Source organism: Cucurbita pepo, chromosome LG13, assembly GCF_002806865.2.
Source record: "Cucurbita pepo subsp. pepo cultivar mu-cu-16 chromosome LG13, ASM280686v2, whole genome shotgun sequence".
In the NCBI taxonomy this organism is placed as follows: Eukaryota; Viridiplantae; Streptophyta; class Magnoliopsida; order Cucurbitales; family Cucurbitaceae; genus Cucurbita; species Cucurbita pepo.
The window spans coordinates 8,165,330-8,178,247 of record NC_036650.1 but is presented as its reverse complement, the minus strand read 5'-3'; the positions used below and the strand labels follow the sequence as shown (position 1 = coordinate 8,178,247).

Here is a 12,918-nt window from a genome sequence, read left to right as displayed (position 1 = left end):
ACGTGACACACGAGTAAGGAAAGAGATGCACGCAAGAAACCACTCATGTACACCAAACCCAACTCGTGTACTAACACTGCTATACGAGACACAGATTAACTCAATTAGGGTGAGTTTTGTGACAATGTTACATAGGACGCTCGTTAACCTATAGCGACCCTAATTTTTTAGGGTACATTTGTTGTTATGTATTAATTATTATTTTTAAAAATTAAAAAGTCCTCTTAGAAGGGAGTGAAGATATGGAGCTTGTTATCCAGCTACCAGCAAAGGGGCACCGGCAGTGAGCGAGGGAGAAGGTAAGAGAAACATGAAGATATAGAGGGAAGAGGGCGGCTTTAATTTCGCGGGATTTGTAGCTTTCATTCCATCGCCTTCTATGTTCCAATTCAACGCCCTTCAAATGCGCAATCTCGAATTAGCTTGAAATTCCAATATCTGTGTGCGTGATTTTTCCGAAAAAGCGCGTGTATATAATTTTCGCATATTATCATTGTTCCCAATTTCCAGGTTTCTCTGTCCTCCACCCACCACCGAAGATCGTATTCTCTTTCGGTCTTCTCTTCTCCCCCCACTTTACTCATCTCTCAAGGTACTTCTCTTTTTCCAACTATTCTCCGTGTCCCCGGGGACCCCTTTTGATGATCGCCCCATATTTTGATTGTTCTGTATTGGGTTTCTGATTCTTTTCATGATTTATGTGTATTCGTGGCCCGATCGTCTAATTCTCGAGTTTTTTCTTATGGGACTGTCGCATAATTTGAATATCGTTTTTCTTGTCCTGTACCTCTTATTCATCAATGGGTATATTGGATGAGTTATGTATGTCCTGGATGACGACGATCAGCTTGGTTTGCTATTGATGTTGTTATGGCATCTCGTCTCCTCATCATCGAAGGAAAGAATCCGTGTTTTCAGAGGTGACCCAGAAAAGGATATGGTCTAAGGATGGGTGGGTAACTTTGACCGAAGAGTATTGCATTTGATCAACACTTTTATTTATTTTTGGTTATTTCAACACTTTTTTTCTTTCATTGTTGTGATTATTGTGGTTTTGGACTGCTGCCGACAGATCCATATTCCCTGAAATATTGCTAATTGTTGGTTTAATACATGATCTTAGAAGGAATTGTCGGTTAACTTTCTTTCTAGGTGATCACATTGGCATTTCTGCACACAGTTGCTTTGAGGACAATCCCTTTGGATACTCATCTCATTAACATTACTGAACAGGGGATACTAATTTTACAGAGGAAAATCACAGTTTAAATAATCCAGTGTTTATTCAACTTCAAGAGGGAGGGTACTGGTTCGTGGAGGCAATTCTACTTCTGCGAGCTTATGTACTCTCGTCTCCGTTTTCCTGCATAATCATTGCCCGAGACCTCCATTTGAAAGCAAGTGAATAGCTAAATTGGTTTATCTGTCGACTTGGGAATCTGCCGGTTGGAAGATTGGTAGGAGTTGGCACAATGGGTGCTGTCTGCTGCTGTTTGAGCGTGGAGGATTTCGAAGACTATGTCAATCCGAATAGTTCACTATATAGGAATTGCACCTGTCTTAGTTGCTTCATTCAGAGCTTCTTAAATGCAGTAAGCCCCATTTTTATTGTAATGTATATCAGGTTATTTTGCGATGTCACTCTCAAGTATGAAAATGTAACTATTTATGAATATATATGACAATGATTCTTTTTAATGTTAATGTTGGTGGAAATTTGAAGAAAGTTTTGGAAGTTTGAAACAAAATAAATTTTGATTACTGTACTTCTTCATATTTTTTCACCACAAAGTTGCAGAAAAAATTTCAATTATTGGTTTTATTTTACGAGGATTTGATATTTGTATAGTATTAGCGTCTAGAGTTGACAAACTTTATTTTTTTCCTGAAAAATCGACGATGAAAATCGGAACCTACAAATATTGATGCTACTTCCTTGTATGTCATATCATTGTGTTGTTTGTTTTCATTTGTGTCTTTCCATATTTCCTACCGAAATTATTGCCTTTGATTTATAATGTGCACTAGCGTGGGTATATATATAACCCACAACCCGCTAACAATTATAATATATTTATGGAAAAGCACTTGTAATTTGCTTCGAGTTTCACAAGTGTTTAGCTGTAGTTTGTAACATTATTCTCAAGATAATTGTATGACTCTATTTTCCCTCTTAATTTCTGTAGTACACATTGGTTTTTCGAAGAGGAGAAGTGCATTCTGTCTCTTCATCAATTCAAGGGGCAACACCTATGAGTTCTACAGCATCAACAGATAACTGTTTATCTGAAATGTACCGCTCACCTCCAAGGCCATTGCCTTATGATGCTGACCCCAGATATATCCGCTTGCAGCGGGATGGATTAATTTCTAGGCGAGAGAAGGGGTCAAGCCATTTACAAGAGGAGTCGGAACCTTTAAGAGGTGATGTGGATACAGATTCAGATTCGTTGGGCTCATCTGGCAAATGGAATGGATCTGCTTGTCTTGAGGAATCTAAAGAAATTCTTGGCAAGTCATCTCTAAAGTTCCCATCAACTAAATCTACCACTGGAGTTGGGTATGCTTATACATCCTCTGAAGATGAGGATGTCTGTCCAACGTGTCTCGAAGGTTGATTTATTTATTGAGCTTCATTTTATCATGGATCTTATTTTCTTGCTTATAATAATCTATGGTTTTGGCCCTCAATATTCTTGTTTGTTGAGCTTCTGGGTGACAAACAAGTTACTGATCCACACATTTTTTAACGTGCCAAAATTTTGCAGAATATACTTCCGAGAATCCCAAGATAGTGACGAAATGCTCTCATCATTTTCACCTTGGATGTATCTATGAGTGGATGGAGAGAAGTGATAACTGTCCAGTTTGTGGCAAGGTATGGTTCCTTTTATCCATCGGATCATGTAAACTTGTTCAATCACTATTTGAAAGCGACCCTATTCATTGTGTTCGAGTGTCTGACTCAAATTGATGTTTGGATCTGTTTATGTTCTCAAATTTATGTGTTTCACAAGTGTTCCTATTAACAAGTAAATCAGATTGATGTTTGGAGCCCACAATAATAACTAATGTTCCTTCCCCAGCTCCTTCACTGGTGAAGCTTTGGAAAATGGCCTTCAGATGAAATGCGATTCTTAGATGCTCTTCTACCTATAGAATAGCAGATTATCTTGCGTAGTATAAAATCATTCCCAATTAATGGTACTCTAGTGATCCTAAATCACATTAGAGGTGGAATTAGCCTTTAAGTTTGTTACTTAAGTAGATAGTACCAGTATTAAGCGATTAAGATTGCACGGTACAGCTGGTAATTTTACTGAAAAGGAAAAAGGAGCTCAACCTGTGCCTGTGATAAAACCTTTCGGTGTAGAGTGAATAATCCTCTGTAAATTTTTATGCAATCCTTTACTCACTTATGATGGTATCTTGAAGGATGTCCGCCTGATTCATGTTGTGTGTGAAACTTATGACCATCGCTTGGCTATGATATTTGACAGTTAGAAAACTGGTGGAATGTTGAGTACCACAAACAGGTTTAGTTTAAAACAGCTTGTCTTTTTAAAAATGTTTCAGATACAGTGTACATATGGTTTTTTCTGTATATATGATTCTCAACAGAATCTGAACTGATGCTTAAAATGTGGACAAATTTTAAATAGGATTCGAAGCTATTGTTAGCTTGATCTGTTTATAAAACAAAATTAAACGTAGGTTCCTAAGGAGTTTAACATGGTCGAATTCTGCAGAGACGGTATTCGTTTTTAGGCTGAATTCTGATTCTACTGATGAGCTTGATTAACATTAGAGATTAGATTATGTGATTTGTAAACATTAGAGATGTTTGGATGGGTTTCATTTACTTTTATTTCATACCACTATTTTAATGTCTTACTTTAGGTTATGGCGTTCGATGAAACGACTTGATGTGCGGACGAAGGCAGCAACATCTTGGGCATAACCAACAGCAACATGGTCATTTGTGAATATTGCAGGATAAGATTTTTCTATGATGGTAAATATTATGAATCAAAGTATAACAAAGGTTGTATCCTCATTTTCAAAGATTATTTCTAAGTTATACAGTTGAATTGATGTTTCACCAAAATATCATCCTATAGGGGAAGAACAATAGGTGTTGTGAATGACTGAAACCTTTCCATTCCATGTTTGGTGTATCCATCTGTTTCCTTTCTTTTCTTGGAAGTGAAATGGGCTCTCACCTTTCAACCATCTCTTCTTCTCAAAGAAACAAAAATGAAATGAGCTAAGATTAAGTTCTTTTTATAATCTGGAGTGAGGAATAATACTAAACTAATTATGATGTTGGGTTTTGGGGCTTACCTTCTTATTTGGTCATCGCTCATCAGTGCAATCAAATTGCCATCAAAATTCAGAATTTAATACTATAATACACTATTAGATTTGGTTTCCACTCGAAAGTTTCTTATTCAGAAAGATGATCAATTGTGGTATCTGTTCTTCTAATTCTGATTAACATTCGATTGAACCAGACATAATTCAGAAGTCATAGCGGCAAATCTAACGAAGACAAGAAAAGAAGTGTATTTTCTTAATTCTGAACAGATCCTGATTCACCAAATATAACATCAATTACACTGTCGAACTTAGATCAATTCATTCAAATGTGGAAATCAGTTTCGAACCAGATTTCGAGCAAGTTAATACAAACAGGTTACATAACAATGCAATGTTCCATTCAAATTAACGATGACAGCCCTGAACCTCTCCCCCCATTGGGCACAATGGTCTCTGCATCCATTGCATTTGTCTCCTACACCTTGCCTTGCCACAGATGCCTGAGATGCAGATGATGGGAGGAAGATACATGATTAAGAAAGAAAAGGTTAAACGGTATGGGATTGGATAATGAGGTAGAACAGTAATCAATTACAACAGCTGGCTTGTGATGAGATAAAGAAGAAAAACTGACAAAATTAATACATAACCATAACATGATGAATGTTTGAGAGTGATTTTAAAATGGCTTAAATTCACTTTCGTCATATTCCGAAACATACTTTCAATTTAAACTTTGATTGCATGAAAATTGCAGAGTATAGAACCAAGCATCCAAATAATTTTCCATCTGTTCTAAAAGCCATTCTCGAGAAACACTCGTGAATATATCCAAAAACTCAAATATTCTTCTCAATAAGATAGGGTATGAGATTCTTGCTTCAGTTTCCAACTAAAAAAATGCCCACAGATATATAGCCTATTTTGTTTGAAGATATTCTTTTACTTGTGTTGGATTGGCAAAACATAAATCTTCAGAAATAATAAGGCTATTTCGCCAGAACTTTGTTACAAATGAATAGGAGATCCTATAGGATATATTTAAAGGAAAGGAACCCTATAAAGATTTGGGGCGACATTGATTTGGCGTTCTCCTCTTGGAGCTTTCTCCTCTAAAGGGTTCTCTAACTATCCTCATCCCTCGAATACTTTGAGTTTGAGTTGCAGTGTTCATTTCGTTCCTTTGGAATTAGATTATCCCCCTATATGTTCTACTTCTATAAACCATGTGCTTTTCACTCCTTCAGAATAAGATTCCCCCCTTGTATGTTCCATTCTTATAAATTATAGTCTACAAAAATATTTTTATTGTTAAATCTGCAAGAACAAATATGAAATTGCTGTTTACCGAACTTAGGTCATGTGAAAGTGGTACTACTGTATTTTTTTTGGTTGTTGGTTTATCAAACGTCTATTACAACATGTGCAATCAATTGTCATAAATACTTTATTTTCTGATTTTGAAGATGAAAAGGTAGAGCAAAGGTAAACACAATACCTCTTGTACAAATCATTTACGTATCGTGATCCATTGTAAAACATGAACCACATCAGCAGAACCACCAACGTATCTACAATAATATGTGGAGAATTCAAGAGGTTAACAGTAAGAACAAGAAGTACGATTTGCGCGAACAAAATTCAATCTCACAACAATATCTGAACCAATGAAATTCAACTCCTGATCAGACAAAATCATAAATCCAGTAAACATAAGACACAGGCACACATAACAAGTATAATTAAGATTAGATAGCATATAACCATTTGACAATCAAATCCAAACAGCAGGATCTAACTTTAACAATAGAAAATAAGATTAAACCTTAACGCAACAAAAGAAACAGTAAATATCAATAATGATTTGCCTGGACAATAGTACTGGTAGCACAACTTCAATCCAAATCATAAAGAAATGGGTACTATGCATGCTTGCAAGTGATAAAACAGATCACGGATCCATTAGTTAGGAAAAGGTGGGGTAGAACAGAGAGCATACTGAAGAGGATACGCTCCCACCAATCCAACATGTACAGCCCAAAAGTGACATTGTAAAGGTAGACCTTCCTTTGTATCCAATTCATGACTATAGAAAACCTACAAGCAAGGAGCAACCGCCAAGTCAACTTCAATCTAAAATTTCAGGTCATGGAAGTATGGGGAAACGGATGATGAAACAAGAGGTTATGGCAGTTAAACGATCAAACAATAAGTAATGTGTTTATTGGTCATGAAGGGCCGTATATTTGGCCGCGTTAAACATAAGTAGCATAATCGGACGAAGAAACATATGTTAAAGATAGAATTTTGTTTTCATTTTGCTCCTCCGACGTCCAAATCTCATCATAAAAAATTGAAGTACTAGATCGAGCGGAGACCATATTCTATTGCCAAACTTCTCGATCGAGCATCACCAAATAGCAAGGAACAGAAAATTTTCGGATTCCTTCAAAGTCAATTCTAAAAGCAAACACAGATCTAAAAACCCATAGACACGAAAAAAGAGAAATTGCTCAAAAAGAGCCGGTTCCATAAACGAAATGGAATCGAAAATTAATGAGTTTTCATGCGGTTTTTCCCACGTTCACTGCAGAAGTCATAGTAGAAAGGAGAAATACTCGCTTTTGCTTGAAAGGGGGGCGGAATCAAGCAGGAAATGATGAATTCCAGACAGATTAGAAAGACTACAGATGAACTTTAACAAGAAATTATCAAATTGAAGCTGTTTTTATGACCTAATTCGTCTCACCTTTCATGCAACGGATGGAAATGAAGATTGAGGAAGGGTTGATTCGAGAGCTCTGCCTGGAAGCTTCAGAGGTACAAAAGCTTCTGGAAATCAATGAAAAATTAGTCTGCCGTACCCCTATTTTCGCCTCGGCCTCTATTTATACCCTATTTATTCCACAAAATTACAAAACTATCCTCTCGAAGGAAGGGCAGGGATAAGCCTGGCCCAAAACTAACCTTGACCCATCTCCAAGTTTCGCGGGACAACGGAAAACGGCGCTCGTTTTCTTGAAAGCATATAAATTCATTTTCTTCGAACTTCCTTTTCATTTCAACCTCCTTGGCTGATCCTTTTCCTCAGGTACTCTCCTCTCTCCCTCCTTGTCTTTAAATTTTTACGTCGCCTTTTCAGTTTTCACAGTCTGAATTGAATCATACGGCTGACCACAACTTTGTCCTAGATCATCGGAATTGGTTCGACCTTTTCACTGCAATGAGTACTTCTGAATCTGGGTTTTTCTTTTTTGGTCAATCGACTGGTCACTTAATCATTACCCCCTATGAAGCGAGGGATTGCTTATATTATTCTGCAAGTCGTCTTCGTTTTCAATATCTGTCTGTACGCTTCATTTGGTGGAAATTTTCGAAAGCTTTAGGGATTAGAGATGGACATTATGGATGCAATAGCTTGTGGCCGTGAACATACGGCAGCTGTGGCGTCTGATTGGCCTTAATCCTGCTCTATGTTTCTGTCAATAAAATGTTTCTGATACCTAATTGTTGTTCTTTTGAGATGTCTAGAAACTAGTTTGTTCTACATTTAAAACTCAACATTAGGCTTCTTTTCCCTTCTTCTTGGGGTTCTTTTTGTTGAAATGGGTTCGAAAAGTATAAATTATTTGGAGGAGAACCAGAAACAGTTCAGTTCCCACTCCCGAAATTGTTGGAAGTATTTTCATATTCATCGTTTCAGACAAAAAGGAAATTAGTATAGCATTGTCACCAGATGTGGAACTGTAGAGCAGCTTAATCCTTAGTCTTATTTGTCACCAGATGGTTTCTTCGATCCTTGTTATGTAGGTAAAAAACCATCCGGTACAAGCTCAACCAGAAGATCAGCCAGGAATTATTATTCTTGCCAAGGAACCGGTTCTTGAAGTAAGTTTCATTAAGTTGAACTGTTTTTGCACTCTGTTTACCACTGTCAAACATTAATTTTGGGTTACCATCAGAGATTACCTTGCACATCAAACTCATAAAATGAATGGCCTGTGGCATCCCTTAGCAGGGCACAAGCAAGGAAAGTTGCACGCTTCCTTCCAAACCCTGAAAGACATTGGGGCTCTGAGCTGAGAGCTGGTCGTCAAATCACTAGTAAACACATCTCTCTATTGGATGCAGAGGCAGTAAATGGAGCTCTTAGCCATACGGATTACGAAGAGCCTAAAGCACAACGTCCCAAGGTAGAAGTTTCCTTATCTTAAATTTTCTATTTCTGAGTTATGCAGTATCTACTTTTTGACCCTCCGCATGAAATGCTCGTTTGGGGACCCTTAGGTAGAAGTAGCAGATTTTTGTTTAATCTTGAGGAAGGCTTTCTTTCAAAATATATCATTGTTGTTCATCTCTAGGAGGTTTAGATTCCTGTCGAGAGAGAGAGAGATCAAGATTTACAGGGAATGCACAAGAAGTCTTTCCCTCTCCATCCCTATGAACAGCAGATGTTTCTGAACGCAAGCTGGTGGTGGTTGTTCTTATTTCCTCTCGAACGGAGGGTTTTTTATTTTTATTTTTAATTTTTGAGCTGTCTTCGTATAAAGTCAAGTTCAATAGGAATACTAAGGTGTTGTATGGATTTAATACCTCTTAGTTTTTAGAGCTTAGGATTGGCAAATTCAGATTGGTGCAACTTATATCTGGTTATACAAAGGAACGAGTTATACGAACTGTGAGCTAAGTCCCAAAAAATTTCTAGTTGAATCTAAAATATAGATTTGATGAACTTTTACAACGTTAATTGCTATTTCATGATTTAAGAGAAGTTTAGAAAGAAAGAGATAGAATAGAGGGTAGCCTGGTTTTTATGATACCAAATTAAATATAATCTATAAGCTTATTGGGAGATGAATAAGATCCGATAGCTGAAATTTTATTTGATCTCTGGTGTTGGATACTCCATTGAGACTTATGCCTTCATCCTTAGGATCGATCGAGCTTGGACCGAACATAGTGAATTGAACAATTGAGATCGAGGGGAATTTGAACATAGCATGTTTTTCAAATGCAACTATTTTACTACTTGTTATAGAGGAAGGTTAAACATGAAGATGGAAAATAAATAAGGTAATACTTCATAGAGAATGAGCTTGGTCTTTAGTTTACAATTGCAAGCATCTAATCTTTTAGGATCGATCGAGTTTGGAACGGGAAGGAATATAAGGATGGGATGAACTCGGTTGTCTTAATCTATTTGACAGAGAGATGTACAAATGTTTGTTGGTATTGCTCTGTTTTGACCATATTTGGGGCCCTTTTAGAGGTAAATTTGGTTTCTAACTATGATTTGAACCGTGTGAGACTAATTTTTGGAGCTTGATCTTGTTAGACTTATCTCAGAAAGCCACGTTGGTTTAAATGTTTAGAACTTGAGGATGTTATCAATAAATCATAGTCATAATACGAAGCCTCTTTTTATTGAGCAACTATGTACGGATATCATATACACATGAACACGGTTGGAGTTAGAGGTAGCAACAAGGTGTTGCTAGACAATAGTGTAGTTTATACCACAAACCCTTCGATACTTAAGTTGGTTCTTCGAAGTCGTCCTGAGTTTGTTAGAGTTCGATATGATAGTGAGCGACTGTGAGTGGCTGTAGGTTGGATTTGTTTAGCAGTGGAAAAAGAGTTGATGAAAATTCAATTTCATTCCTTTTGTCCCTAAGGTCAAGGTGTTAGAATGTTATTGTACATCCTCCCTCCATATATCTCTCTCTACCATTCACAGTGCCTATACATATCATCATCTCCAACTGTACATTGAGTTCTTCACAAGAACTTTTTTTTTTCTTCTTTTTTATAATAAATATTATTGGTTTAATTCAGTCAGTAAGATGAAACCCTAATGTGGAATCCACTTGGAGCTTCCACTCTTGGAAATTTCAACAGTTTATCTCCTCCAACTTCTTCCCACCTGCAAAAACAGAACAAAAGGGTTTCAGTCTTAAGATCTCAGCTACTGTTTTATTTTCTTGCTGATGTTTCTGAAAAAGAAAGCTACCTGTATTTAGTTACAAAGTAATGTAGAAAAGTAGAAATCTCAGCAATTCCCAGTTCTTTGCCAGGACATTGTCTAGTTCCACCTCCAAAGATGAAGAAGTAATTATGGGACTCCAAGTTTTTGTCCTGCAAAAATGTTACACAAGGGCAAAATTGTCATTTTTCAATAGTGGGTAAGAGAGATAAAGAAGGGTAGAGAGAGAGAGAGAGAACAAGACCCACCAGCCATCTCCAAGGGTTGAAGGTCAATGGTTCAGAATAGAGAAAAGAGTCATAGTTTATCTCTCTGGTATACACATAGATCCTCCATCCTTTTGGAATGAGAAAGCCTGTAAGAAAAAATAGGTTAAAGATTGAGAGTTTTTAGCCCAACATTTTGGTTTGATCTAAGTAAGCACATTGCTGTGATAAAGAGGTGAAGAAGATCTGTCATTCTTTATGAGCCTTATCTAAGACTGACCCACAACACAGTGAAGAGAGAAGGAAGGTGTCCCAAAATGAAAAAGGTGACTCGATCACTTGAATTACTCAGACTACTCAACTCAAATCATAAAAGTTAAGTTGGGTTCATTTTCTTTTTCGATTTGGGTCCAATTGAATTTTTAGTTGAAAATTCGGACGGTTCATAGGTTGGAACTTTTCTGGTCAAGCTAACCCAACCATAGGTTGGAACCTTTTAAGTTGTTTATAAGAACTTTTAGCACCCATGCAACTCACCATTTAGTTCCATGTCCTTTGTAGTTTTCCTCAAGACCCCATTAACAATTGTGGCCAGCCTTGATGTTTCAAAGATCACCTAAACAATTCACAAGCAAAAAACAGTGTAAAGTTAAAATCATTTTCTCTCTCTTCTTTTTTTGAAGGAAGAAAAACCCTCAAAGAAGTGAAAAGACAACAGTAAAAACATAAAAATCATACCGCACGAGTGAACTTCATAGCTTTAAGATCATCCCAATCAATGGGGTCCTCAGGATTTTTCTTCTCTCTGATTGCCAAATGCTCTTCCTGCAGATTTCAAATCTCTAACTTAGAAAAAGAAAAAGAAAAACATACCCAACAGCCTTTTCAAACTTTTCCAGCTCAGATAAGTTGTAAATCATGTTTTGGTTCTTCCTTTAATAATACTCACTCTGAGCTGCTGAAGAACTTTGGGATGATCATGGAGAAACTTGACAGCCATCATTGAAGTTGTCGAAACAGTTTCATAGCCAGAGTACAAAACTGTGATGATCTGATCAATGATCTCTTCATCCTTCAGCTTATATTTGTTCTCCTCGCTCATAAAAAACCCAAGCATGTCATCTTTTTCTGTCTTTGAGGCTCTTCTCTCGTCTATCAGCTTCTGCAACAGCTTTATTATGCTCTTCCTCGCCTGAAAATCACATCAAAACTACTCACTTGTCCAGAAACTGCCGAAAATTACATTACTGGAATTCAAATACAAAACATCTCTTTACCTGAATTCCTTGGCGGTAGTTTGTGCCGGGAAAATCGATGGGGAGCGAGAGGGTTCCGAGAACGAGCTTGAAGAACTCCGGGATGAAAGATTCCGATAGCGGACCGGACTCGATTCCAGCAATCTGCTTCAAAGATGAGCAGAGCGCCATCTGAAGAGGAAGACGGGGAAAAATTAGTGAAAACAGAGGAAGGAGGAGTAACATCATTGGAACAAAATAGCAAATTTGCATTCTTTTCATATAGTTCACCTCTTTAGTCTTGTCTTGGATGTCAATGATTTGGCGATCCCAATTCCTCAAATGGGATCGCATAAACTCATCGACTTTAGGAAGAAGTCGGTCTTTAATCATGGTGGGGCTAACGACGGAGAGCAGAGCAGCTCTCATGAGTTTGTGGGCGCTGCCATGGACGGCGGCGATATTGCATTTGCCAAGGATGTCAAGCATGGACTGAGGGTAACCAGGGACAAGCCCTTTTGATTCATTCATCAAAACATATCTATTAACCTCTGGATCCATACAAACAATCGTAGGACACCCTAAAATATGGGACTTGAAAATGCTCCCATACCTTTTCAAAAACAAAAAACAGAGCAATGTTAAAAGAAAATCCCAAAAACCCATAAATCCAAAGCCAGAAAACAGAGAAATCAGTACCTAGCTCTTTGGGATTTCATAAAGTTTGGTCCTTGCTTGAGAAACTCAGTGGTTTCCCCAAAAATAGGCCAGCCCATTGTACCAGGAGGCAACCCTTTCTTGCTGTATCGAACTTCATTCCATCGCAGCAAAGCAGCACAAAAACAGAGGAGCAAGAACAGAGCAAGAATGACCATGGCCAACGCCATTGAAGCTCCCAAGAAAAGAAGAGAGAGATAGAAAGAGAGTATGGAGCTTGGTTGGATTTATGGGTAGCCAAGTGAGTATCATATATATAGACCTCTGAACCACCGCGTGTGGGAGGAGAGAGAAAGAAGGGAGGGCAGTAGTTAGTAGTTCGTGTGTGTTGTGTAGTGAGAGAAAGAGAGATCCCTATACTATAAGGGGAGGGGACCCTACCAATCTTAGAAGAAACTGGTAGGCTAAGGGCCGCACACTGTAAAATTCAATGGCTATGGAAGAAATAACCTTGGCA

At 37.6% G+C, this 12,918-nt stretch overlaps 3 protein-coding genes and 1 long non-coding RNA gene across 10 annotated transcripts; 2 read left to right on the top strand and 2 right to left on the bottom strand.

Moving 5' to 3' along the window:
* Positions 1-231: 231 nt before the first annotated feature.
* Positions 232-4,233, top strand: LOC111808467 (E3 ubiquitin-protein ligase At3g02290-like). 6 transcript variants are annotated; one of them, XM_023694464.1, is made up of 5 exons: positions 232-592; positions 1,252-1,592; positions 2,187-2,613; positions 2,769-2,878; positions 3,901-4,233. In XM_023694464.1, the coding sequence occupies exons 2-5, from the start codon at positions 1,473-1,475 to the stop codon at positions 3,925-3,927; spliced, it is 684 nt and encodes a 227-aa protein (XP_023550232.1). In that variant the 5' UTR covers positions 232-592; positions 1,252-1,472; the 3' UTR covers positions 3,928-4,233. The 6 variants fall into 6 exon arrangements, with proteins under 6 accessions (XP_023550232.1, XP_023550226.1, XP_023550230.1 ...); XM_023694458.1 differs by having other exon boundaries at positions 1,234-1,592; XM_023694462.1 differs by having other exon boundaries at positions 1,153-1,592.
* Positions 4,234-4,548: 315 nt separating this feature from the next.
* LOC111808468 lies at positions 4,549-7,183 on the bottom strand. Its single transcript, XM_023694465.1, has 4 exons — positions 7,070-7,183; positions 6,320-6,417; positions 5,819-5,891; positions 4,549-4,820 (listed from the first exon to the last, which is right to left on the bottom strand). The coding sequence occupies exons 2-4, from the start codon at positions 6,402-6,404 to the stop codon at positions 4,796-4,798; spliced, it is 183 nt and encodes a 60-aa protein (XP_023550233.1). The 5' UTR covers positions 6,405-6,417; positions 7,070-7,183; the 3' UTR covers positions 4,549-4,795.
* A 74-nt stretch (positions 7,184-7,257) lies between these two features.
* Positions 7,258-9,018, top strand: LOC111808469. 2 transcript variants are annotated; one of them, XR_002817081.1, is made up of 4 exons: positions 7,258-7,411; positions 8,131-8,208; positions 8,336-8,513; positions 8,682-9,018. It is a non-coding gene; the product is annotated as an uncharacterized LOC111808469 (long non-coding RNA). The 2 variants fall into 2 exon arrangements; XR_002817082.1 differs by having other exon boundaries at positions 7,287-7,411; positions 8,339-8,513.
* A 702-nt stretch (positions 9,019-9,720) lies between these two features.
* LOC111808466 (cytochrome P450 85A-like) lies at positions 9,721-12,918 on the bottom strand. The gene is made up of 9 exons (XM_023694457.1): positions 12,444-12,918; positions 12,036-12,357; positions 11,787-11,936; positions 11,459-11,701; positions 11,248-11,334; positions 11,047-11,125; positions 10,552-10,658; positions 10,331-10,455; positions 9,721-10,243 (listed from the first exon to the last, which is right to left on the bottom strand). Exons 1-9 carry the CDS (start codon positions 12,629-12,631, stop codon positions 10,156-10,158), a joined length of 1,389 nt encoding a protein of 462 aa, XP_023550225.1. The 5' UTR covers positions 12,632-12,918; the 3' UTR covers positions 9,721-10,155.

Bases quoted from the DNA above. Each gene is read 5' to 3' on its own strand.
- LOC111808467 (XM_023694464.1), top strand. From the start codon at position 1,473: ATGGGTGCTGTCTGCTGCTGTTTGAGCGTGGAGGATTTCGAAGACTAT. The intron at 1,593-2,186 runs GTAAGCCCCATT...TAATTTCTGTAG, and splicing joins TTCAGAGCTTCTTAAATGCA to TACACATTGGTTTTTCGAAG. The intron at 2,879-3,900 runs GTATGGTTCCTT...GTCTTACTTTAG, and splicing joins ACTGTCCAGTTTGTGGCAAG to GTTATGGCGTTCGATGAAAC.
- LOC111808468 (XM_023694465.1), bottom strand. From the start codon at position 6,404: ATGAATTGGATACAAAGGAAGGTCTACCTTTACAATGTCACTTTTGGG. The intron at 5,892-6,319 runs GTATGCTCTCTG...ATATTATTGTAG, and splicing joins GTGGGAGCGTATCCTCTTCA to ATACGTTGGTGGTTCTGCTG. The intron at 4,821-5,818 runs GTATTGTGTTTA...TCTGCATCTCAG, and splicing joins GTAAATGATTTGTACAAGAG to GCATCTGTGGCAAGGCAAGG.
- LOC111808466 (XM_023694457.1), bottom strand. From the start codon at position 12,631: ATGGCGTTGGCCATGGTCATTCTTGCTCTGTTCTTGCTCCTCTGTTTT. The intron at 10,659-11,046 runs GTGAGTTGCATG...TTTTTCTTACAG, and splicing joins AAAGGACATGGAACTAAATG to GCTTTCTCATTCCAAAAGGA. The intron at 10,244-10,330 runs GTAGCTTTCTTT...CTGTTTTTGCAG, and splicing joins TACTTTGTAACTAAATACAG to GTGGGAAGAAGTTGGAGGAG.